General features: G+C 45.8%; 1 protein-coding gene across 2 annotated transcripts in view; it reads left to right on the top strand.

The window, feature by feature from the left end:
• LOC122936275 (T-kininogen 2-like) overlaps positions 1-26670 on the top strand; it is a 52377-nt gene that overhangs the window by 14795 nt on the left and 10912 nt on the right. For both annotated transcript variants that reach the window (XM_044292401.1, XM_044292400.1), the window contains 3 exons: positions 805-980; positions 2572-2682; positions 22023-22107. In XM_044292401.1, the coding sequence (XP_044148336.1) occupies positions 805-980; positions 2572-2682; positions 22023-22107 (372 nt within the window). The remainder of the gene's footprint in view (positions 1-804; positions 981-2571; positions 2683-22022; positions 22108-26670) is intronic.

The raw sequence follows: 26670 nt of genomic DNA, 5'->3' as shown, positions 1-26670 counted from the left end.
CGGCGTCATAGCAACCAGTGACGCCGTGCGCTCCTGCTCTCAGGAGGGATCCAGGCCGCGGTTCCACGGCCCGCACACGGCTGTGAAACACGGCCGTGTGCATGGGGCCTAAGAAGAGCCAGAGGCCACACCCAGCTCCACCAAGCACACATCTTAACCCCGAACACACCAGGATGGGAAGGGACACACAACTTAAAGGGGAAATGTCAAAGCATGCAAAACATCATGCTGCCACCAGCAACAAGCATGCATGTCAAAAGTGTCATGGTCCACTACACCAGACAATGACACAGCCGTGACACTACCTCTCTATTCTTTCTCCTCCTGGGTATATGAATGAAGGGAATACCCCTTTAAATTAAAGTGTAACTGCCATTCTATTTTTGTTTGTGTATGTATAGGGGCAGTGATGCTGACCATTTTTTTTAATACACTTTAATTACTAAAATCATACATTTCTATTAGAAAAATAGCTCTAAAGTGGCCCATTTGAGCCTAAGGCTACTTTCACACTAGCGTTTATATTTTCTGGTATTGAGATCCATCATAGATTCTCAATTCCGGAGAAAAACGCTTCCGTTTTATCCCATTCATTGTCAATAGGGGAAAAAACTTAACTGAACAGAACGGAATGCTCCAAAGTGCATTGTGTTACGTTCTCATATCAGAGAGCAAACCGCCATGCAAAGCCTTTCTCCAGCCCTGTTAATTATAAGTAATGTCAAGTGCTGTATTGGGTACATGGGGAAGTGTAGAAGACAGCTAACTCTTATAAGCTAATTCATGTATTTACAATACTTGCAGTTATAGAGCCGATTGTGCCGGCTGTCAATCGCCCTTGCTTGGGATGCTTTCATGTCATAGACACAACCAGTGAGTTGTTGGTACCAATAATGAAGTCGGCAATCGAAAAAATTAACAGAATAGGAAACCACCAATTCCACTTTGACCTTGAAAATTTTATAACGGCCAAACAACAGGTGAGTAACAACCGTTCCACGATGCGCTTTGTATCTTGACATCATTGGAAGGTTGAAAGCATCAACATTTCTCCCATATACAGAACAATCCCTTTATGAGGAGCAACAATCCAGCAGTAGAGTAGAAAAGCTAGCATATGGATGGGGATACATGACAATTGTAATTGAGATGCTGCTATTGCTTCTTGATACATAGTTGTGTTTCATGCAGCTTATTGATGTTATTGTATCCATACTATGATCGCTCCCCTCTGAGGACCAGTGACTTTTTCAATTAATTAAATTATCACTGACTTTTTTGGGGGCTTTTAGTGTATACCAATAAAGTTCTTAGATTTTATTCTTACTCACATCCACTTTTTAGTGAATAGCAATAGGTTTCCTGGGATTTTAATATTGATGGCGTATCCTTAGGATAGGACATCAATAGCTGATCCAGCTGATCCTCCACCAACCGGCTGATTCAGAGTTGCTCCAGCTCCAGAACTACACATCTCCTCCCATTCTGTAGTGGGCTGAGCTGCTAACTGCAGTGCTGCTTCCATTCACTTCAATCCTGAAGACAGGCCGTCAGTATTAAAACCCTGGAAAACTCCTTTAATGTGTGTTATTTAAAACCTCATTAGTAAGCGTTTCTTTATTTTCCAGAGCTATGTATTGCTGACTATTATAGGATGTAACTGTTCCTTCCAGAACACTGAACAGTGGCGCCTGATCAGCCCTGTCTGGCGATATTACACCACAGTCTCACCCTCACAGTATCATCGTGGAACACCCATCCTAATTTTAAAAAACTAGATACACAGGAAGCTTTTCCTATCCTGTCTAACTTGCCCATAAGATGGTATTTCTGTATGGCACCTATATGGGATATCATTTATTAGGCTATACCACAATTGTCATATAGATGTGGGTCCCACCTCTGGGACCTGCTCCTATCTCCAGAATGGAGCCCCAAAGTGAACAGAGAAGGCACATACGCGTGTTTACCCTCCATTCCCTGCTATGGATCATCTCAAAATATCCGAGTGTACTCACTTGGCCGTTTTCGGAAGTCCAATGAAAGTGTATAGAGAGTACATCACACATGTGCAGTTGCTCCCTATTCAATTCAAGGCCCTGGTCTGGAGATATGAGTGAGTCTCAGGGGTGGGACCCACACCTATCTGAGAGTTATGGTATATCGTAGCACTATTTCTTAAATGCCCCAGATGGGACAAATTGAATGCATCTACTAGTGATCCACATACATATTTCTCTGGTCTTTTACCAAATTGTAAGGGTCGGAAGATATTATTCACAACATCATAAATTTATACCGAATTTTGTAGTGGCAATGGCTTATTGCATTAGTGGTCAGTGCCATTACACAATTCACCTGAAATCCACACTGATGATAATTCGGTGAAACACCAGAAAAACATGTTAGCACCTTTACTACTGAAAATTTCACTCGTCATCAAACTTCAAACATGAAAAAAAAAAGAAAACACTTAAAAAATAGACATCCAAATAGCACAGTTATGTTTAATAAATACAGTATCTGCCTACTTTATACTAAATATTCTTATCCATTTAATATCTGATTTAGGTTGTTAGTGGGTGGAACTACAAACTGGAGTACGAAATCAGACAAACTAATTGTTCGAAAAGTTTAGTTCCTAAATGGACTCCAGAAGAATGCTCACTTGACAAAAATGGGGTAAGTGGTCCAGTGAATTATACAACATCTCCTGTTTATATCTATCTCTTTATGTATCTTCTGCTTCATTTTTAGAAATTCATGGGGGTAAGACTATTATATTCCACAGTTTGCTACACACTATATGTAGCAAAACAATTTCCAATGATTTCTTAAGATTTTTCTATTGTTTCAAAAACTCTAAAACCCTTTAGGGCAACTGTTCCGAGATAAATGATAGACTGCTTTCTGCTGTGTAGATTATCCTGCTACAATGTTTCCACTGTGGAATATTCAAAAATGTACTTGTGTTTTATGCTGAATCCTTTGACCACTGATATCATTGGAGAATAGGTGAATAGGGTATGCTGCACAAAACATTTTAATTGCATAAACAACCAAGCACAAACATCTGCATATGTGTTTACCCCTATTACTCATACAGTTACTTTTTTTTGGGGGGGGGGGGGGCATATAATATGCCTCCCAAGAGGTAATTAAAAGTCCTCTGGGGACTCTGATACTTTTTCTTTTATATTTGCACTTTTCCACTGTAACTGGGGCATCTAAATAAGTCCCACTTACAGGGCAAAACAGGCCACAGTTGGGGCATTGTACACAGTCAGAGATGAACATCGTGTGCTAAGATCCAGCAGCTCAGCTCTGCCCAAGACACCTGGCTAGAGTTGAGCGAACACCTGGATGTTCGGGTTCGAGAAGTTCGGCCGAACTTCCCGAAAATGTTCGGGTTCGGGATCCGAACCCGATCCGAACTTCGTCCCGAACCCGAACCCCATTGAAGTCAATGGGGACCAGAACTTTTCGGCACGAAAACGGCTGTAAAACAGCCCAGGAAAGGGCTAGAGGGCTGCAAAAGGCAGCAACATGTAGGTAAATCCCCTGCAAACAAATGTGGATAGGGAAATGAATTAAAATAAAAATTAAATAAATAAAAATTAACCAAAATCAATTGGACAGAGGTCCCATAGCAGAGAATATGGCTTCACGTCACCCACCACTGGAACAGTCCATTCTCAGATATTTAGGCCCCGGCACCCAGGCAGAGGAGAGAGGTCCCGTAACAGACAATCTGGCTTCATGTCAGCAGAGTATCAGTCTTCATGTCATAGCAGAGAATCATGCTTCACGTCACCCACCACTGCAACAGTCCATTTTCATAAATTTAGGCCCAGCACCCAGGCAGAGGAGAGAGGTCCCGTAACAGAGGATCTGGCTTCATGTCAGCAGAGAATCAGTCTGCATGTCATAGCAGAGAATCAGTCTTCATGTCATAGCAGAGAATCAGGCTTCACGTCACCCACCACTGTAAGAGTCCATTTTCATAAATTTAGGCCCAGCACCCAGGCAGAGGAGAGAGGTCCCGTAACAGACAATCTGGCTTCATGTCAGCAGAGTATCAGTCTTCATGTCATAGCAGAGAATCAGGCTTCACGTCACCCACCACTGCAACAGTCCATTTTCATAAATTTAGGCCCAGCACCCAGGCAGAGGAGAGAGGTCCCGTAACAGACAATCTGGCTTCATGTCAGAAGAGAATTAGTCTGCATGTCATAGCAGAGAATGAGGCTTCACATCAGCCACCACTGCAACAGTCCATTGTCAGATATTTAGGCCCAGCACCCAGGCAGAGGAGTGAGGTCCCGTAACAGAGGATCTGGCTTCATGTCAGCAGAGAATCAGTCTGCATGTCATAGCAGAGAATCAGTCTTCATGTCATAGCAGAGAATCAGGCTTCACGTCACCCACCACTGTAAGAGTCCATTTTCATAAATTTAGGCCCAGCACCCAGGCAGAGGAGACAGGTCCCGTAACAGAGAATCTGTCTGCATGTCATAGCAGAGAATCAGTCTTCATGTCATAGCAGAGAATCAGGCTTCACGTCACCCACCACTGTAAGAGTCCATTTTCATAAATTTAGGCCCAGCACCCAGGCAGAGGAGAGAGGTCCCGTAACAGACAATCTGGCTTCATGTCAGCAGAGAATTAGTCTGCATGTCATAGCAGAGAATCAGGCTTCACGTCAGCCACCAATGCAACAGTCCATTGTCAGATATTTAGGCCCAGCACCCAGGCAGAGGAGAGAGGTCCCGTAACAGAGGATCTGGCTTCATGTCAGCAGAGAATCAGTCTTCATATCATAGCAGAGAATCAGGCTTCACGTCACCCACCACTGCAACAGTCCATTTTCATAAATTTAGCCCCAGCACCCAGGCAGAGGAGAGAGGTCCCGTAACAGACAATCTGGCTTCATGTCAGCAGAGAATTAGTCTGCATGTCATAGCAGAGAATCAGGCTTCACGTCAGCCACCAATGCAACAGTCCATTGTCAGATATTTAGGCCCAGCACCCAGGCAGAGGAGAGAGGTCCCGTAACAGAGGATCTGGCTTCATGTCAGCAGAGAATCAGTCTTTATATCATAGCAGAGAATCAGGCTTCACGTCACCCACCACTACAACAGTCCATTTTCATAAATTTAGGCCCAGCACCCAGGCAGAGGAGAGAGGTCCCGTAACAGACAATCTGGCTTCATGTCAGCAGAGAATTAGTCTGCATGTCATAGCAGAGAATCAGGCTTCACGTCAGCCACCAATGCAACAGTCCATTGTCAGATATTTAGGCCCAGCACCCAGGCAGAGGAGAGAGGTCCCGTAACAGAGGATCTGGCTTCATGTCAGCAGAGAATTAGTCTGCATGTCATAGCAGAGAATCAGGCTTTTCGTCACCCACCACTGCAACAGTCCATTTTCATAAATTTAGGCCCAGCACCCAGGCAGAGGAGAGAGGTCCCGTAACAGACAATCTGGCTTCATGTCAGCAGAGAATCAGTCTTCATGTCATAGCAGAGAATCAGGCTTCACGTCACCCACCACTGTAAGAGTCCATTTTCATAAATTTAGGCCCAGCACCCAGGCAGAGGAGAGAGGTCCCGTAACAGACAATCTGGCTTCATGTCAGCAGAGAATCAGTCTTCATGTCATAGCAGAGAATCAGGCTTCACGTCACCCACCACTGCAACAGTCTATTTTCATAAATTTAGGCCCAGCACCCAGGCAGAGGAGAGAGGTCCCGTAACAGACAATCTGGCTTCATGTCAGCAGAGAATTAGTCTGCATGTCATAGCAGAGAATAAGGCTTCACATCAGCCACCACTGCAACAGTCCATTGTCAGATATTTAGGCCCAGCACCCAGGCAGAGGAGAGAGGTCCCGTAACAGAGGATCTGGCTTCATGTCAGCAGAGAATCAGTCTGCATGTCATAGCAGAGAATCAGTCTTCATGTCATAGCAGAGAATCAGGCTTCACGTCACCCACCACTGTAAGAGTCCATTTTCATAAATTTAGGCCCAGCACCCAGGCAGAGGAGACAGGTCCCGTAACAGAGTATCTGTCTGCATGTCATAGCAGAGAATCAGTCTTCATGTCATAGCAGAGAATCAGGCTTCACGTCACCCACCACTGTAAGAGTCCATTTTCATAAATTTAGGCCCAGCACCCAGGCAGAGGAGAGAGGTCCCGTAACAGACAATCTGGCTTCATGTCAGCAGAGAATTAGTCTGCATGTCATAGCAGAGAATCAGGCTTCACGTCAGCCACCAATGCAACAGTCCATTGTCAGATATTTAGGCCCAGCACCCAGGCAGAGGAGAGAGGTCCCGTAACAGAGGATCTGGCTTCATGTCAGCAGAGAATTAGTCTGCATGTCATAGCAGAGAATCAGGCTTTTCGTCACCCACCACTGCAACAGTCCATTTTCATAAATTTAGGCCCAGCACCCAGGCAGAGGAGAGAGGTCCCGTAACAGACAATCTGGCTTCATGTCAGCAGAGAATCAGTCTTCATGTCATAGCAGAGAATCAGGCTTCACGTCACCCACCACTGTAAGAGTCCATTTTCATAAATTTAGGCCCAGCACCCAGGCAGAGGAGAGAGGTCCCGTAACAGACAATCTGGCTTCATGTCAGCAGAGAATCAGTCTTCATGTCATAGCAGAGAATCAGGCTTCACGTCACCCACCACTGCAACAGTCCATTTTCATAAATTTAGGCCCAGCACCCAGGCAGAGGAGAGAGGTCCCGTAACAGACAATCTGGCTTCATGTCAGCAGAGAATTAGTCTGCATGTTATAGCAGAGAATAAGGCTTCACATCAGCCACCACTGCAAAAGTCCATTGTCAGATATTTAGGCCCAGCACCCAGGCAGAGGAGAGAGGTCCCGTAACAGAGGATCTGGCTTCATGTCAGCAGAGAATCAGTCTGCATGTCATAGCAGAGAATCAGTCTTCATGTCATAGCAGAGAATCAGGCTTCACGTCACCCACCACTGTAAGAGTCCATTTTCATATATTTAGGCCCAGCACCCAGGCAGAGGAGACAGGTCCCGTAACAGAGTATCTGTCTGCATGTCATAGCAGAGAATCAGTCTTCATGTCATAGCAGAGAATCAGGCTTCACGTCACCCACCACTGTAAGAGTCCATTTTCATAAATTTAGGCCCAGCACCCAGGCAGAGGAGAGAGGTCCCGTAACAGACAATCTGGCTTCATGTCAGCAGAGAATTAGTCTGCATGTCATAGCAGAGAATCAGGCTTCACGTCAGCCACCAATGCAACAGTCCATTGTCAGATATTTAGGCCCAGCACCCAGGCAGAGGAGAGAGGTCCCGTAACAGAGGATCTGGCTTCATGTCAGCAGAGAATCAGTCTTCATATCATAGCAGAGAATCAGGCTACACGTCACCCACCACTGCAACAGTCCATTTTCATAAATTTAGGCCCAGTACCCAGGCAGAGGAGAGAGGTCCCGTAACAGACAATCTGGCTTCATGTCAGCAAAGAATTAGTCTGCATGTCATAGCAGAGAATCAGGCTTCACGTCAGCCACCAATGCAACAGTCCATTGTCAGATATTTAGGCCCAGCACCCAGGCAGAGGAGAGAGGTCCCGTAACAGAGGATCTGGCTTCATGTCAGCAGAGAATCAGTCTTCATATCATAGCAGAGAATCAGGCTTCACGTCACCCACCACTGCAACAGTCCATTTTCATAAATTTAGGCCCAGCACCGAGGCAGAGGAGAGAGGTCCCGTAACAGACAATCTGGCTTCATGTCAGCAGAGAATTAGTCTGCATGTCATAGCAGAGAATCAGGCTTCACGTCAGCCACCAATGCAACAGTCCATTGTCAGATATTTAGGCCCAGCACCCAGGCAGAGGAGAGAGGTCCCGTAACAGAGGATCTGGCTTCATGTCAGCAGAGAATTAGTCTGCATGTCATAGCAGAGAATCAGGCTTTTCGTCACCCACCACTGCAACAGTCCATTTTCATAAATTTAGGCCCAGCACCCAGGCAGAGGAGAGAGGTCCCGTAACAGACAATCTGGCTTCATGTCAGCAGAGAATTAGTCTGCATGTCATAGCAGAGAATCAGGCTTCACGTCAGCCACCAATGCAACAGTCCATTGTCAGATATTTAGGCCCAGCACCCAGGCAGAGGAGAGAGGTCCCGTAACAGAGGATCTGGCTTCATGTCAGCAGAGAATCAGTCTTCATATCATAGCAGAGAATCAGGCTTCACGTCACCCACCGTTGCAACAGTCTATTTTCATAAATTTAGCCCCAGCACCCAGGCAGAGGAGAGAGGTCCCGTAACAGACAATCTGGCTTCATGTCAGCAGAGAATTAGTCTGCATGTCATAGCAGAGAATCAGGCTTCACATCAGCCACCAATGCAACAGTCCATTGTCAGATATTTAGGCCCAGCACCCAGGCAGAGGAGAGAGGTCCCGTAACAGAGGATCTGGCTTCATGTCAGCAGAGAATCAGTCTTTATATTATAGCAGAGAATCAGGCTTCACGTCACCCACCACTACAACAGTCCATTTTCATAAATTTAGGCCCAGCACTCAGGCAGAGGAGAGAGGTCCCGTAACAGACAATCTGGCTTCATGTCAGCAGAGAATTAGTCTGCATGTCATAGCAGAGAATCAGGCTTCACGTCAGCCACCAATGCAACAGTCCATTGTCAGATATTTAGGCCCAGCACCCAGGCAGAGGAGAAAGGTCCCGTAACAGAGGATCTGGCTTCATGTCAGCAGAGAATTAGTCTGCATGTCATAGCAGAGAATCAGGCTTTTCGTCACCCACCACTGCAACAGTCCATTTTCATAAATTTAGGCCCAGCACCCAGGCAGAGGAGAGAGGTCCCGTAACAGACAATCTGGCTTCATGTCAGCAGAGAATCAGTCTTCATGTCATAGCAGAGAATCAGGCTTCACGTCACCCACCACTGTAAGAGTCCATTTTCATAAATTTAGGCCCAGCACCCAGGCAGAGGAGAGAGGTCCCGTAACAGACAATCTGGCTTCATGTCAGCAGAGAATCAGTCTTCATGTCATAGCAGAGAATCAGGCTTCACGTCACCCACCACTGCAACAGTCTATTTTCATAAATTTAGGCCCAGCACCCAGGCAGAGGAGAGAGGTCCCGTAACAGACAATCTGGCTTCATGTCAGCAGAGAATTAGTCTGCATGTCATAGCAGAGAATAAGGCTTCACATCAGCCACCACTGCAACAGTCCATTGTCAGATATTCAGGCCTAGCACCCAGGCAGAGGAGAGAGGTCCCGTAACAGAGGATCTGGCTTCATGTCAGCAGAGAATCAGTCTGCATGTCATAGCAGAGAATCAGTCTTCATGTCATAGCAGAGAATCAGGCTTCATGTCACCCACCACTGTAAGAGTCCATTTTCATAAATTTAGGCCCAGCACCCAGGCAGAGGAGACAGGTCCCGTAACAGAGTATCTGTCTGCATGTCATAGCAGAGAATCAGTCTTCATGTCATAGCAGAGAATCAGGCTTCACGTCACCCACCACTGTAAGAGTCCATTTTCATAAATTTAGGCCCAGCACCCAGGCAGAGGAGAAAGGTCCCGTAACAGACAATCTGGCTTCATGTCAGCAGAGAATTAGTCTGCATGTCATAGCAGAGAATGAGGCTTCACGTCAGCCACCAATGCAACAGTCCATTGTCAGATATTTAGGCCCAGCACCCAGGCAGAGGAGAGAGGTCCCGTAACAGAGGATCTGGCTTCATGTCAGCAGAGAATCAGTCTTCATATCATAGCAGAGAATCAGGCTACACGTCACCCACCACTGCAACAGTCCATTTTCATAAATTTAGGCCCAGTACCCAGGCAGAGGAGAGAGGTCCCGTAACAGACAATCTGGCTTCATGTCAGCAAAGAATTAGTCTGCATGTCATAGCAGAGAATCAGGCTTCACGTCAGCCACCAATGCAACAGTCCATTGTCAGATATTTAGGCCCAGCACCCAGGCAGAGGAGAGAGGTCCCGTAACAGAGGATCTGGCTTCATGTCAGCAGAGAATCAGTCTTCATATCATAGCAGAGAATCAGGCTTCACGTCACCCACCACTGCAACAGTCCATTTTCATAAATTTAGGCCCAGCACCCAGGCAGAGGAGAGAGGTCCCGTAACAGACAATCTGGCTTCATGTCAGCAGAGAATTAGTCTGCATGTCATAGCAGAGAATCAGGCTTCACGTCAGCCACCAATGCAACAGTCCATTGTCAGATATTTAGGCCCAGCACCCAGGCAGAGGAGAGAGGTCCCGTAACAGAGGATCTGGCTTCATGTCAGCAGAGAATTAGTCTGCATATCATAGCAGAGAATCAGGCTTCATGTCACCCAACATTGGAACAGTCCATTGGCATATATTTAGGCCCCGGCACCCAGACAGAGGAGAGGTTCATTCAACTTTGGGTAGCCTCGCAATATAATGGTAAAATGAAAATAAAAATAGGATTGAATGAGGAAGTGCCCTGGAGTCCAATAATATATGGTTAAGGGGAGGTAGTTAATGTCTAATCTGGACAAGGGACGGACAGGTCCTGTGGGACCCATGCCTGGTTCATTTTTATGAACTTCAGCTTGTCCACATTGGCTGTAGACAGGCGGCTGCGTTTGTCTGTAATGACGCCCCCTGCCGTGCTGAATACACGTTCAGACAAAACGCTGGCCGCCGGGCAGGCCAGCACCTCCAAGGCATAAAAGGCTAGCTCTGGCCACGTGGACAATTTAGAGACCCAGAAGTTGAATGGGGCCGAACCATCAGTCATATTTAGGCCCAGCACCCAGGCAGAGGAGAGAGGTCCCGTAACAGAGGATCTGGCTTCATGTCAGCAGAGAATCAGTCTTCATATCATAGCAGAGAATCAGGCTTCACGTCACCCACCACTGCAACAGTCCATTTTCATAAATTTAGGCCCAGCACCCAGGCAGAGGAGAGAGGTCCCGTAACAGACAATCTGGCTTCATGTCAGCAGAGAATTAGTCTGCATGTCATAGCAGAGAATCAGGCTTCACGTCAGCCACCAATGCAACAGTCCATTGTCAGATATTTAGGCCCAGCACCCAGGCAGAGGAGAGAGGTCCCGTAACAGAGGATCTGGCTTCATGTCAGCAGAGAATTAGTCTGCATGTCATAGCAGAGAATCAGGCTTTTCGTCACCCACCACTGCAACAGTCCATATTCTTAAATTTAGGCCCAGCACCCAGGCAGAGGAGAGAGGTCCCGTAACAGACAATCTGGCTTCATGTCATAGCAGAGAATCAGGCTTCACGTCACCCACCACTGCAACAGTCTATTTTCATAAATTTAGGCCCAGCACCCAGGCAGAGGAGAGAGGTCCCGTAACAGACAATCTGGCTTCATGTCAGCAGAGAATTAGTCTGCATGTCATAGCAGAGAATCAGGCTTCACGTCAGCCACCAATGCAACAGTCCATTGTCAGATATTTAGGCCCAGCACCCAGGCAGAGGAGAGAGGTCCCGTAACAGAGGATCTGGCTTCATGTCAGCAGAGAATTAGTCTGCATATCATAGCAGAGAATCAGGCTTCACGTCACCCAACATTGGAACAGTCCATTGGCATATATTTAGGCCCCGGCACCCAGACAGAGGAGAGGTTCATTCAACTTTGGGTAGCCTCGCAATATAATGGTAAAATGAAAATAAAAATAGGATTGAATGAGGAAGTGCCCTGGAGTCCAATAATATATGGTTAAGGGGAGGTAGTTAATGTCTAATCTGGACAAGGGACGGACAGGTCCTGTGGGACCCATGCCTGGTTCATTTTTATGAACGTCAGCTTGTCCACATTGGCTGTAGACAGGCGGCTGCGTTTGTCTGTAATGACGCCCCCTGCCGTGCTGAATACACGTTCAGACAAAACGCTGGCCGCCGGGCAGGCCAGCACCTCCAAGGCATAAAAGGCTAGCTCTGGCCACGTGGACAATTTAGAGACCCAGAAGTTGAATGGGGCCGAACCATCAGTCAGTACGTGGAGGGGTGTGCACACGTACTGTTCCACCATGTTAGTGAAATGTTGCCTCCTGCTAACACGTTGCGTGTCAGGTGGTGGTGCAGTTAGCTGTGGCGTGTTGACAAAAGTTTTCCACATCTCTGCCATGCTAACCCTGCCCTCAGACGAGCTGGCCGTGACACAGCTGCCTTGGCGACCTCTTGCTCCTCCTCTGCCTTGGCCTTGGGCTTCCACTTGTTCCCCTGTGACATTTGGGAATGCTCTCAGTAGCGCGTCTACCAACGTGCGCTTGTACTCGCGCATCTTCCTATCACGCTCCAGTGCAGGAAGTAAGGTGGGCACATTGTCTTTGTAGCGTGGATCCAGCAGGGTGGCAACCCAGTAGTCCGCACAGGTTAAAATGTGGGCAACTCTGATGTCGTTGCGCAGGCACTGCAGCATGTAGTCGCTCATGTGTGCCAGGCTGCCCAGGGGTAAGGACAAGCTGTCCTCTGTGGGAGGCGTATCGTCATCGTCCTGCCTTTCCCCCCAGCCACGCACCAGTGATGGACCCGAGCTGCGTTGGGTGCCACCCCGCTGTGACCATGCTTCATCCTCATCCTCCTCCACCTCCTCCTCATCCTCGTCCTCCTCGTCCTCCAGTAGTGGGCCCTGGCTGGCCACATTTGTACCTGGCCTCTGCTGTTGCCAAAAACCTCCCTCTGAGTCACTTCGAAGAGACTGGCCTGAAAGTGCTAAAAATGACCCCTCTTCCTCCTCCTCCTCCTCCTCCTCCTGGGCCACCTCCTCTTCCATCATCGCCCTAAGTGTTTTCTCAAGGAGACATAGAAGTGGTATTGTAACGCTGATAACGGCGTCATCGCCACTGGCCATGTTGGTGGAGTACTCGAAACAGCGCAACAGGGCACACAGGTCTCGCATGGAGGCCCAGTCATTGGTGGTGAAGTGGTGCTGTTCTGTAGTGCGACTGACCCGTGCGTGCTGCAGCTGAAACTCCACTATGGCCTGCTGCTGCTCGCACAGTCTGTCCAGCATGTGCAAGGTGGAGTTCCACCTAGTGGGCACGTCGCATATGAGGCGGTGAGCGGGAAGGCCGAAGTTACGCTGTAGCGCAGACCGGCGAGCAGCAGCAGGATGTGAACGCCGGAAGCGCGAACAGACGGCCCGCACTTTATGCAGCAGCTCTGACATGTCGGGGTAGTTGTGAATGAACTTCTGCACCACCAAATTCAGCACAAAATTCAGCACATGCGCCAAGCAAGGGATGTGCGTCAAATTGGCTAGTCCCAGAGCTGCAACGAGATTTCGCCCATTATCACACACCACCAGGCCGGGCTTGAGGCTCACCGGCAGCAACCACTCGTCGGTCTGTTGTTCTATACCCCGCCACAACTCCTGTGCGGTGTGGGGCCTGTCCCCCAAACATATGAGTTTCAGAATGGCCTGCTGACGTTTACCCCGGGCTGTGCTGAAGTTGGTGGTGAAGGTGTGTGGCTGACTGGATGAGCAGGTGGAAGAAGAGGAGGAGGAAGCCGAGAAGGAGGAGGTGGCAACAGGAGGCAAAGAATGTTGCCCTGCGATCCTTGGTGGCGGAAGGACGTGCGCCAAACAGCTCTCCGCCTGGGGCCCAGCTGCCACTACATTTACCCAGTGTGCAGTTAGGGAGATATAGCGTCCCTGGCCGTGCTTACTGGTCCACGTATCTGTGGTTAGGTGGACCTTGCTACAGATGGCGTTGCGCAGTGCACACTTGATTTTATCGGATACTTGGTTGTGCAGGGAAGGCACGGCTCTCTTGGAGAAGTAGTGGCGGCTGGGAACAACATACTGTGGGACAGCAAGCGACATGAGCTGTTTGAAGCTGTCTGTGTCCACCAGCCTAAATGACAGCATTTCATAGGCCAGTAGTTTAGAAATGCTGGCATTCAGGGCAATGGATCGAGGGTGGCTAGGTGGGAATTTACGCTTTCTCTCAAATGTTTGTGAGATGGAGAGCTGAACGCTGCCGTGTGACATGGTTGAGACGCTTGGTGACGGAGGTGGTGGTGGTGGTGTTGGTGGTACATCCCCTGTTTGCTGGGCGGCAGGTGCCAACGTTCCTCCAGAGGCGGAGGAAGAGGCCGAGGCGGCAGCAGCAGAAGAGGCCGAGGCGGCAGCAGCAGAAGAGGTAGCAGGGGGAGCCTGAGTGACTTCCTTGGTTTTAAGGTGTTTACTCCACTGCAGTTCATGCTTTGCATGCAGGTGCCTGGTCGTGCAGGTTGTGCTCAGGTTCAGAACGTTAATGCCTCGCTTCAGGCTCTGATGGCACAGCGTGCAAACCACTCGGGTCTTGTCGTCAGCACATTGTTTGAAGAAGTGCCATGCCAGGGAACTCCTTGAAGCTGCCTTTGGGGTGCTCGGTCCCAGATGGCGGCGGTCAGTAGCAGGCGGAGTCTCTTGGCGGCGGGTGTTCTGCTTTTGCCCACTGCTCCCTCTTTTGCTACGCTGTTGGCTCGGTCTCACCACTGCCTCTTCCTCCGAACTGTGAAAGTCAGTGGCACGACCTTCATTCCATGTGGGGTCTAGGACCTCATCGTCCCCTGCATCGTCTTCCACCCAGTCTTGATCCCTGACCTCCTGTTCAGTCTGCACACTGCAGACAGACGCAGCAGTTGGCACCTGTGTTTCGTCATCATCAGAGACATGCTGAGGTGGTATTCCCATGTCCTCATCATCAGGAAACATAAGTGGTTGTGCGTCAGTGCATTCTATGTCTTTCACCGCTGGGGAAGGGCTAGGTGGATGCCCTTGGGAAACCCTGCCAGCAGAGTCTTCAAACAGCATAAGAGACTGCTGCATAACTTGAGGCTCAGACAGTTTCCCTGATATGCATGGGGGTGATGTGACAGACTGATGGGGTTGGTTTTCAGGCGCCATCTGTGCGCTTTCTGCAGAAGACTGGGTGGGAGATAATGTGAACGTGCTGGATCCACTGTCGGCCACCCAATTGACTAATGCCTGTACCTGCTCAGGTCTTACCATCCTTAGAACGGCCCCACCATATATCGCTGTAAATTCTGGCTGCTACTGGGACCTGAGGTAGTTGGTACACTAGGACGTGTGGATGTGGCAGAACGGCCACGTCCTCTCCCAGCACCAGAGGGTCCACTAACACCACCACGACCATGTCCACGTCCGCGTCCCTTACTAGATGTTTTCCTCATTGTTATGGTTCACCACAACAACAAAAATATTATTTGGCCCAATGTATTGTATTCAAATTCAGCTGAATATAAATTTGAGGCCTAGTATTTAGGCGCTGGGTGACCGGTATGGATTTACTGACAGAATTGGACTTGGAAATGCACAGTAGCGTGTGTGTGAATTTATTCTGAATGACCCTATGTGCACCTTGAATATTATATACCCTTTTAGGGATAGATTTCAAATAGCTCTGATATAGCAGAAACCACTAAATTATGAAATTGCTAAATTGGGAATTGTATTTCAACCCTGAACAAAAAATGTGCTTTGACGGACACTAAATAACTTTCCCAGCCACAACAGTACAGCGGTAACGAGAGATTTAGCGGGATATAAATTTGAGGCCTAGTATTTAGGCTCTGGGTGACCAGTATGGATTTACTAACAGAATTAGACTTGGAAATGCACAGTAGCGTGTGTGTGAAGTTATTCTGAATGACCCTATTTGCACCTTGAATATTATATACCCTTTTAGGGATAGATTTCAAATAGCTCTGATATAGCAGAAACCACTAAATTATGAAATTGCTAAATTGGGAATTGTATTTCAACCCAGAACAAAAATGTGCTTTGACGGACACTAAATAACTTTCCCAGCCACAACAGTACAGCGGTAACGAGAGATTTAGCGGGATATAAATTTGAGGCCTAGTATTTAGGCGCTGGGTGACCGGTATGGATTTAGTGACAGAATTAGACTGGGATATGGCCAAAAAATAACCACACTATTGCTGGTTAAATGTACTTGGTGTGACAGCTTGACCAACCACACTACTGAGGGTTAAATGCACTTGGTGATGGCCGCAGCTTGCCCCTGATGTAGTATATGTCCAAAAAATAACCACACTATTGCTGGTTAAATGCACTTGGTGTGACAGCTTGACCAACCACACTACTGAGGGTTAAATGCACTTGGTGATGGCCGCAGCTTGCCCCTGATGTAGTATATGTCCAAAAAATGAACAGACTATTGCTGGTTAAATGCACTTGGTGTGACAGCTTGACCAACCACACTACTGAGGGTTAAATGCACTTGGTGACGGGCGCAGCTTGCCCCTGATGTAGTATATGGCCAAAAAATGAACAGACTATTGCTGGTTAAATGCACTTGGTGACGGGCGCAGCTTGCCCCTGATTTAGTATATGGCCAAAAAATTAACAGACTATTGCTGGTTAAATGCACTTGGTGTGACAGCTTCACCCTGATGTAGGCTTTAGCCAAAAAACAACCACACCATTGAGGGTTAAATGCACTTGGTGACAGGCGCAGCTTGCCCCTGATGTAGTATATGGCCAAAAAATAAACAGACTGTTGCTGGTTAAATGCACTTGGTGTGACAGCTTCACCCTGATGTAGGCTTTAGCCAAAAAACAACCACACCATTGAGGGTTAAATGCACTTGGTGACAGGCGCAGCTTGCCCCTGATGTAGTATATGGCCAAAAAATAAACAGACTATTGCTGGTTAAATGCACTTGGTGTGACAGCTTCACCCTGATGTAGGCTTTAGCCAAAAAACAACCACACCATTGAGGGTTAAATGCACTTGGTCGCAGCTTGTGCTGGCGCACCACAAGACACAAAATGGCCGCCGATCATTCCAGAAAAAAGTGACTGACAAACGGTCTGGGCAGCCTAAAAACAGTGAGCAATTGAATTTCAGCAGCTCAATGATGCACAGCTGCAGATCGATCGATTAATCAAGTCCTTTGGAGAAGTTAATCTGCCTAATCTCGCCCTACTGTCGCAGCCGCAACCTCTCCCTGCGCTAATCAGAGCAGAGTGACGGGCGGCGCTATGTGACTCCAGCTTAAATAGAGGCTGGGTCACATGGTGCTCTGGCCAATCACAGCCATGCCAATAGTAGGCATGGCTGTGACGGCCTCTTGGGGCAAGTAGTATGACGCTTGTTGATTGGCTGCTTTGCAGCCTTTCAAAAAGCGCCAAGAAAGCGTCACAAATGCGCCAAGAAAGCGACGAACACCGAACCCAAACCCGGACTTTTACGAAAATGTCCGGGTTCGGGTCCGTGTCACGGACACCCCAAAATTCGGTACGAACCCGAACTATACAGTTCGAGTTCGCTCATCCCTACACCTGGCTTGTTATGGCGTTAAGCATAGTTGTGTTTGAAATATATAATCTTTAGCATTCAGATACCTACACTGAGCAAAAATATAAACACATATACACTTTCGATTTTGCTCCCATTTTGCATGAGCTGAACTCAAAGATCTGAAGCATTTTCTACATACACAAATGACCCATTACTCTCAAATATTGTTCACAAATCTGTTGAAATCTGTGTTAGTGAGCACTTCTTCTTTGCCGAGATAATCCATCCCATCTCACAGGTGTGGCATATCAAGGTGCTGATTAGACAGCATATAGATTGCACAGGTGTGCCTTAGACTTCCCACAATAAAAGTCCACTCTGAAATGTGCAGTCACACAGCACAATGCCACAGATGTCGGAAATCTTTTGAGGGAGTGTGGAATTGGCATGCTGACTGCAGGAATGTCTACCAGAGCTGTTGCCCATGCAATGAATGTTTATTTCTCCACCATGAGCCGTCTCCAAAGGCATTTCAGAGAATTTGGCAGTCATCCAGCAGGCCTCACAACCGCAGACCACGTGTAACCACACCAGCCCAGGACCTCCACATCCAGCATGTTCACCTCCATGATAGTCTGAGACCAGCCACCCGGACAGCTGCAGCAACAATCGGTTTGCATAACTAAAGAATTTCTGCACAAACTGTCAGAAACCGTCTCAGGGAAGCTTATCTGCATGCTCGTCGTCCTCATCGGGGTCTGGACCTGGCTGCAGTTAGGTCGTAACCGACTTGAGTGTCCGAATGCTCACATTCAATGGCGCCTGGCACGTTGGAGAGGCGTTCTGTTCACGGATGAGTCCCGGTTTTCACTGTTCAGTGCAGATGGCAGACAGCGTGTTTGGCGTCGTGTGGGTGAGCGGTTTGCTGGCGTCAACATGGTGGATCGAGTGGCCCATGGTGGCGGTGGGGTTATGGTATGGGCAGGCGTCTGTTATGGACAACAAACACAGGTGCATTTTATGAATGGCATTTTGAATGCACAGAGATACCATGACGAGATTCTGAGGCCCATTGTTGTGCCATTCATCCACGACCATCACCTCATGTTGCAGCATGATAATGCACGGCCCCATATTGCAAGGATCTGTACACAATTCCTGGAAGCTGAAAACATCCCAGTTCTTGCATGGCCAGCATACTCACCGGACATGTCACATCGTGCGGCCCCATAGAAATGAATGGGTCCACAATTCCGTTCCTCAAAATGCGGAACGGAATTGCGGATGTGATTTTTGAACAATATTTGAGAGTAATGGGTCTTTTGTATATGTATAAAATATTTGAGATCTTTGAGTTCTGCTCATACAAAATGGGAGCAAAACCAAAAGTGTTGCGTTTATATTTTTGTTCAGTGTATATTGAAACACGTTTTTTAATGAATTTTAAATAAAATCTTTTTTTGCGGTAATGCTGATTTAACTTTTTCTCTACTTTGTGACAGAAGTCTATGGTACATTAGATGTATACATCAGATGGGCTATCCCAGTATGCACCTGTAACACAAATAGTAGAGCTGGGCTAGGTTTTCCATAATCTGGGGCAAAGATTCCATTCACTGCCCTCACCCTGACCCAGTCAAAGTAGCTTGGTCCCTCTCCTGTCAATCAGCATACAGAGCACATGCCCTGGTTGCCCCCTCCTGCCCTAACCATGCCCCAAGCAGTAGTATCCTTCTAACCCTGTGCAAAATCTCTAAAGCAAATGTGAATATGAAAGAAAAAGAAATGTACCAGAATAATGTGACACTGAAAATACTGAACCCTAAGGCCGCTTCATGATGATTACTGGGTAAAATCAGAAGCAGAGTGGAAGAATGATGGTTACATCTAATCCCAACCCCCACATACAGTACAGACCAAAAGTTTGGACACACCTTCTCATTCAAAGAGTTTTCTTTATTTTCATGACTATGAAAATTGTAGATTCAGACTGAAGGCATCAAAACTATGAATTAACACATGTGGAATTATATACATAACAAAAAAGTGTGAAACAACTGAAAATATGTCATATTCTAGGTTCTTCAAAGTAGCCACTTTTTGCTTTGATTACTGCTTTGCACACTCTTGGCATTCTCTTGATGAGCTTCAAGAGGTAGTCACCTGAAATGGTCTTCACTTCACAGGATGTGCCCTGTCAGGTTTAATAAGTGGGATTTCTTGCCTTATAAATGGGGTTGGGACCATCAGTTGCGTTGTGGAGAAGTCAGGTGGATACACAGCAGATAGTCCTACCGAATAGACTGTTAGAATTTGTATTATGGCAAGAAAAAAGCAGCTAAGTAAATAAAAACGAGTGGCCATCATTACTTTAAGAAATGAAGGTCAGTCAGTCCTAAAAATTGGGAAAACTTTGAAAGTGTCCCCAAGTGCAGTCACAAAAACCATCAAATGCTACAAAGAAACTGGCTCACATGCGGACCGTCCCAGGAAAGGAAGACCAAGAGTCACTTCTGCTGCGGAGGATAAGTTCATCTGAGTCACCAGCCTCAGAAATCGCAGGTTAACAGCAGCTCAGATTAGAGACCAGGTCAATGCCACCCAGAGTTCTAGCAGCAGACACATCTCTAGAACAACTGTTAAGAGGAGACTGTGTGAATCAGGCCTTCATGGTAGAAGATCTGCTAGGAAACCACTGCAAAGGACAGTCAACAAGCAGAAGAGACTTGTTTGGGCTAAAGAACACAAGGAATGGACATTAGACCAGTGGAAATCTCTGCTTTGGTCTGATGAGTCCAAATTTGAGATCTTTGGTTCCAACCACCGTGTCTTTGTGCGACGCAGAAAAGGTGAACGGATGGACTCTACATGCCTGGTTCCCACCGTGAAGCATGGAGGAGGAGGTGTGATGGTGTGGGGGTGCTTTGCTGGTGACACTGTTGTGGATTTATTCAAAATTGAAGGCATACTGAACCAGCATGGCTACCACAGCATCTTGCAGCGGCCTGCTATTGCGTTTAGTTGGACCATCATTTATTTTTCAACAGGACAATGACCCCAAACACACCTCCAGGCTGTGTAAGGGCTATTTGACCATGAAGGAGAGTGATGGGGTGCTGCGCCAGATGACCTGGCCTCCACAGTCACCGGACCTGAACCCAATCAAGATGGTTTGGGGTGAGCTGGACCGCAGAGTGAAGGCAAAAGGGCCAACAAGTGCTAAGCATCTCTGGGAACTCCTTCAAGACTGTTGGAAGACCATTTCAGGTGACTACCTCTTGAAGCTCATCAAGAGAATGCCAAGAGTGTGCAAAGCAGTAATCAAAGCAAAAGGTGGCTACTTTGAAGAACCTAGAATATGACATATTTTCAGTTGTTTCATACATTTTTGTTATGTATATAATTCCACATGTGTTAATTCATAGTTTTGATGCCTTCAGTGTGAATCTACAATTTTCAGAGTCATGAAAATAAAGAATACTTTGAATGAGAAGGTGTGTCCAAACCTTTGGTCTGTACTGTATGTTTCTGCTCATGTACTGTAGCTTCTCAGAACAGCCCCATGATATTGTCCCATGGACATTGGATCCTCTACTGATGTAGCAGAAATCAATGGGTTCGGCCAGCTTTAGGGGACCTCAGTCCAGTTTGCCTTATTTTATCATTCTTTACTCTTCTGTGGTGTGTGACAGAACATCTATCTATTTACTGCAAGTTGGCAGTTCCATTAAAGGAGTTATGCCATGACTGATGTAAAAAAATGAAAATCAGACATCAAATAGTATGTGATAATACCTTTCTAAGGCTACTTTCACTCTTGGGGCAGAGGATTCCGTCAGGCAGTTCCGTTGCTGGAACTGCCTGCCGGATCCGTCAAAACGTATGCAAACTGATGGCATTTGTCAGACAGATCAGGATGCTGATCCGCCTGACAAATGCATTGAAATGCCGGATCCGTCTCTGGTGTCATCCGGGAAAAAACGGATCCAGCAATAATTTTTTTTTCAAATTTTTTGCGGTCTGAGCATGCGCAGACCGCAATGCCGGATCCGTTTTGCTGGAACACTCGGGGCTGAATCTGGCATTAATGCATTTCAGTGTTGCGGAATTTTGGCCGGAGATAAAACCGCAGCATACTGCGGTATTATCTCCATCCTGAAAAGGCAAAAAGACTGAACTGAGGACATCTTGATGCATCCTGAACCGATTGCTCTCCATTCAGAATGCATTAGGATAAAACTGATCAGTTCTTTTCCGGTATTGAGCCCCTAGGACTCAACTCAATGCCGGAAAAGAATAACGCAAGTGTGAAAGTACCCTAACAAAGCTACAACCAGCCCTGTACATCACATGGATCCAGAGATCTCCATATTCACTTCTCCAATTGCTCTTCTAGATTATCTTCAGCCAGGGATGTGTCCTTTCTGCTGCAGCTCTCTCTCTCTCAGAACATATCGCTGGAGACAATTAAAGGTTTTAACTGAGCACATAGGACCAAAAAATAAATAAAAAAACAACAGTTGCCAATATATGGATACATTTTATTGAATAGCTCACTGTCTATACTAAATATTTAATTACATGCAATTCCAAAAGTATTCAGATCTAGATGTTGGTTTGAAAAATGTAGAAAATGCTTTGTGACAACGAATTTGGGCAAGGATATTTAATCATTTTTCTATCAAATGTATTTTTTTCAGCAAGGAGGTCAATGTACTACCGATGTGTTTGTGACACCAAATGAAGAAATCAGGGATATACTGTTAAATTGTCACTCAAGCACAGGTAAAAATATGCAAGAAGATATCACCTCATATACATATTTAAGTGAATATCTATTTCTTCATAAGAACAGTGATCCCCAAATGTTGCAGCTCACATTTCACTTTCAAATATGACAGATGGCATGGAGCCACAATGAACAGCAAAATGTAAGAATTATAATGATACAGTTTTTACCGCCACTAATATGGTTTTAACCCTAGTAGCATGTAATGGTAATATATAAGTGTAGGTTTGGAATAAGTAAAATAATGTGTATTATATTTCTGTTGTAGTAGATGACATTTACAACTGACATTTCTTTTTTGGATGGTGCGTTTTATACAACACAATGGGGACCACAATGTGAGCAGGTTCAGGAAAAAGTTAGCACATACTGTCAGTAATTTTCATCAGAATTTGGAAACCAAAACCAAGAATGTGTCCCAAACACAGACGAGGAAAACATTTCTGTATTATACGCTATCTCTGCGGGTTCCAAATCCGGTTTTGGCTAACAGCTACTGATGCATACTGACCAAGTAAAGAAACACTGACCATGTAGAAGTCACCTAAATCCCAGTTAAATCCATGATCTGGGTGCTCGTATTGGGTGCATTCATTTTATGATAGCATCTACACAGTAATATTATAAAATTGTGACATGGTATTATAAGAGGTGATTCACATTGTTGCAGAAATTTCTCTGACTGAAAATCAGGTCCATTCATCATCTGAATTAAGTCGTTCTGGTGGCAAGCACATGGCTTTCTAAAAAAAAAAAACATAAAGATTAACAGGAAACATTAACAGAATTCTAGCTTTCTAGAATTCTGTTGCAAATTGGAGTACATAGAGTGTACAAAATGTATAATGTGTTTTTGTTTTTCACCTTCCTTAAAAATTCTTAAAAAATGTTGAGTAAATGGGTCATGATGAAAAAGATACTATATACACTACTCACAAAAGGTTAGAGATATTTGGATTGTGGGCAAAATTTCAGGATGAACCTAAAATGCACTCTAACCTTTACAGGTGAACTTAATGTGACCTTATCTAAACTTTTGAATGCACATGTTCAACTGTTCAATGTTTTATAACTTTTTGCACAACTTGCTGTAGTCTAACAAAGGGCTTAAAGGCAAAATTCACAATAGGTGTTTGGTCCATGAATCGCCAAATACATTTCCTGGTTCAATTAGAAATGCTATTTAAACAGCCCTCCTCATCATGCTGTTCACAGTTTAACATCATGAGTAGTGATGAGCGAGCACCAAAGTATTTAGATGTTCGGCCCGAACACATTGCTATATTCGTGTGCTTGGCCGAGCACCCGATTATAATGGAAGTCAAAGGGAGACAACCAAGCACCCTCTGCTTGGAAGAGAAGAGGGTGTCTGGTTCATAAAAAAAGGTTAGAAATTGATGGAAACCCCATCAAAATGGTTTGGAAACAACATTAAGAGGATAGCTGCATGCGTCTTAGACTCCTATTATGTACAACATGCAATAGACAACCACACAAAGGCTGTATGCCAAAAGCCAGGTATGTGCAAGCTATCAATATATCCATGAGACAGATAACATCCAGAATACCTTACAATGGCAGCCTTCCATGCAAAAGGCTACACTAATAAGCTTGTCATAAGACTCAGTCTAATATTCTTGTCAGAAGACTATGAAACCAATAGAAGGCACTATTGAGTTATGAACAGCGCCCTCTATTGGTTTCATAGTCTTCTGACACGAATATTTGTCTCGTCATAAGACTGTGAAACCAATAGAGGGTGCTTTTCATCATTTAATAGCGCCCTCTATTGGTTTCATAGTCTTCTGACAAGAATATTTGTCTTGTCATAAGACTGTGAAACCAATAGAGGGTGCTATTTATAACTCAATAGCGCCATCTATTGGTTTTCATAGTCTTATGACAGCTGAAAAACAAGGCAGATTCTGCTCATTTGCATGTCTTTCCCATATGCCCATGTTTATGCAAATTAGTTTTTACATGAGAAACCTGTTATTGAATATTAGGACAATCGGAAAACTTTTTGTCGCCCTAATGATATTGATCTAGATGTGCAGGTCCACCCAAGCCATCCAATAGATACAAAATAACTTTGAGGTTTACTGGTTCTCAGTCAGATGAGAGCTGGTTTGGAATATCTCATAGTGCACAAGGTAGATGGATGGTAGGTAGGTAGGTACATACATACATACATACATACATACATACCTGGCTTTTGGCATATAGCTTTTGTCTATTGTATGTCATACATAATAGGAGTCTAAGATGCATCCAGCTATTCTCTTAATGCTGTTGCCAAATCTTTTTGATGGGGTTTCCATCAATTTCTAACCTTTTTTTATGAAGCAGACATCCTCTTCTCTTCCAAGCAGGAGGGTGCCTGGGGATCTTCCATTGTATTAAATTGTATTCAAGCACCCGATTTATTCGGCCAAGCACTCGGATCTGCCGAGCATAGCGATGCTTGAGCCGAACAGCAGTTCGGCCAACCATGTTCACTCATCACTAATCATGAGATAAGATGACACCAAACAATTGATTAACAGTACCTCGCCATTGTGAGGCTTCAAGCAGGACTGTCATCAGCAGGTTGCAACAGAGATACAGAGAGTGCAAGAGTAAAAGAAAGGCATAAAAGTGGACGTCCATTGGCCACATCCCACACTGGTGACCATTTCATTGTGAACAATGCCCTACATAACCGGATGATGAATGCCACACAACTCTATTTAAGGGAGGTGAGAGGCACCCAAGTGTCATGCCAGACCATTATAAACCATTTATATCAGCCTGGTCTGCGTGCTAGACTACCTGCAAGGGTACCTTACCACAGGCATCTTCGTCTTGCATGGGCCAAGGAGCATCTACGCTGGACGAGGGACCAGTGGGTGTCACAACCAGACAGCTGAGAAGCTCTGACAGAAGCCTTTCAGAACCTCCTCCTTGAGTTTTCTTTGTTTTGAATTTCAGTTCCTCATCTCGTTAGCCTCTCTCAGCTGTCATGTAGTTGGACTGATTGCATCCCTTTAAATTCCTCCCCATAATGCATTAGTGTGCGGCTTATACAACTTCCTGGAGTGTGTGTGCATGCTGATCCTATTTTCCAGTCTTCTACAAGATAAGTGCTGTACTTTTATTTGTGATTTTCTGTTTGCTGGATCCCAGGTGACCCTGACTCCCTCCGTGTCTAGTGTAGGGATCCGGTGGTCGTGTCCCCTCACTATTGTAGGGTGTTCAGGTGTTATATAGTTGAGGTACGTGGATATGCGATCATCCACCATTGGGATTTTCGCATAGGCTGAGCAGTCAGGAAGAGTGCCAGGTCTTATGCAGGGGTCTCCCTTTTGTTCCTTAGTTTTGGATCCAGTGAGTCATATATTCATTTTGCATTGTCTTGTTTCCGTACACCCTCCGTGACAGTGGGCCTCAGTGCTGTTCATTGATGAAAGCCAATTCACGCTGTGCAGAAATGATGGCCACCAATGATGTTGAACACATTAAAGGGAGTCTGTCACCACATTTAAGCATATTAGACTGATCAAATAGCGTTATATCACCTGCGGTCACTTGTGAAAGGGTACACTCCCACAGTATTGAAAATAACGCAACAAGAAAAGGAGTGCGGAACACACCACTATAGAATGGTAAAAAAGTAAAATGTTATTAATATATCACTAAAATATGAACATGATTGACAATATATGTCACAAATAAAAAGCAGGGACAAGACACAGTCATGCACCACCCTGTTGATAGCCCTATAACAGTGAAATGAGTATATCCCTGATGATCAGTGCATAGTGGATTGCATATCCTATTGAAAAATGATCAGTGATGGCAAAAGGTATGTGATAAATCAATACAGGCGTACCCCCTATGAAGGACAGCAACACTACTACGGCCCAGAACAAGAAAGTCCTCCGACCAAGAGGTGCATATAATAGAGGGGCAACATACCGGTATTCAGGATATTTACAGAATCTAAAAGTTAATTTTTGGCTGAAAGAAAACTCCATTAGATACGACAAAGGTACCGTTTTTAAGTTCTCGGTGGCACATATAATGCTATTTGATCAGTCTAATATGCTAAAATGTGGTGACAGACTCCCTTTAAGGCCTCTTTCACACAGGCGTCAGTTTTTTTGCCCGGATAAGAGCCGGGTGCGTTGCGGGAAAATGCACGATTTTTCCGCACGAGTGCAAAACATTGTCATGCGTTGCACTCGCGTGAGAAAAATCGCGCATGTTTGGTACCCAAACCCGAACTTCTTCACAGAAGTTCGGGCTTGGGATTGATGTTCTGAAGATTGTATTATTTTCCCTTATAACATGGTTATAAGGGAAAATAATAGCATTCTGAATACAGAATGCATAGTAAAACAGCGCTAGAGGGGTTAAAAAAAATAAAAAAATAATTTAACTCACCTTAGTCCACTTGATCGCGAAGCGGCATCTCCTTGTGTCTCCTCTGGGCTGAACAGGACCTGGGGTGAGCTGCTGCATTAAATACCGGTTAAGGACCTTTGATGACGTCACTCCGGTCATCACATGGTACGTCA

This window comes from Bufo gargarizans, chromosome 4 (assembly GCF_014858855.1).
Source record: "Bufo gargarizans isolate SCDJY-AF-19 chromosome 4, ASM1485885v1, whole genome shotgun sequence".
Classification (NCBI taxonomy): domain Eukaryota; kingdom Metazoa; phylum Chordata; class Amphibia; order Anura; family Bufonidae; genus Bufo; species Bufo gargarizans.
The sequence above is the reverse complement of the archived record's forward strand: the minus strand, read 5'-3'. Positions and strand labels throughout refer to the sequence as shown.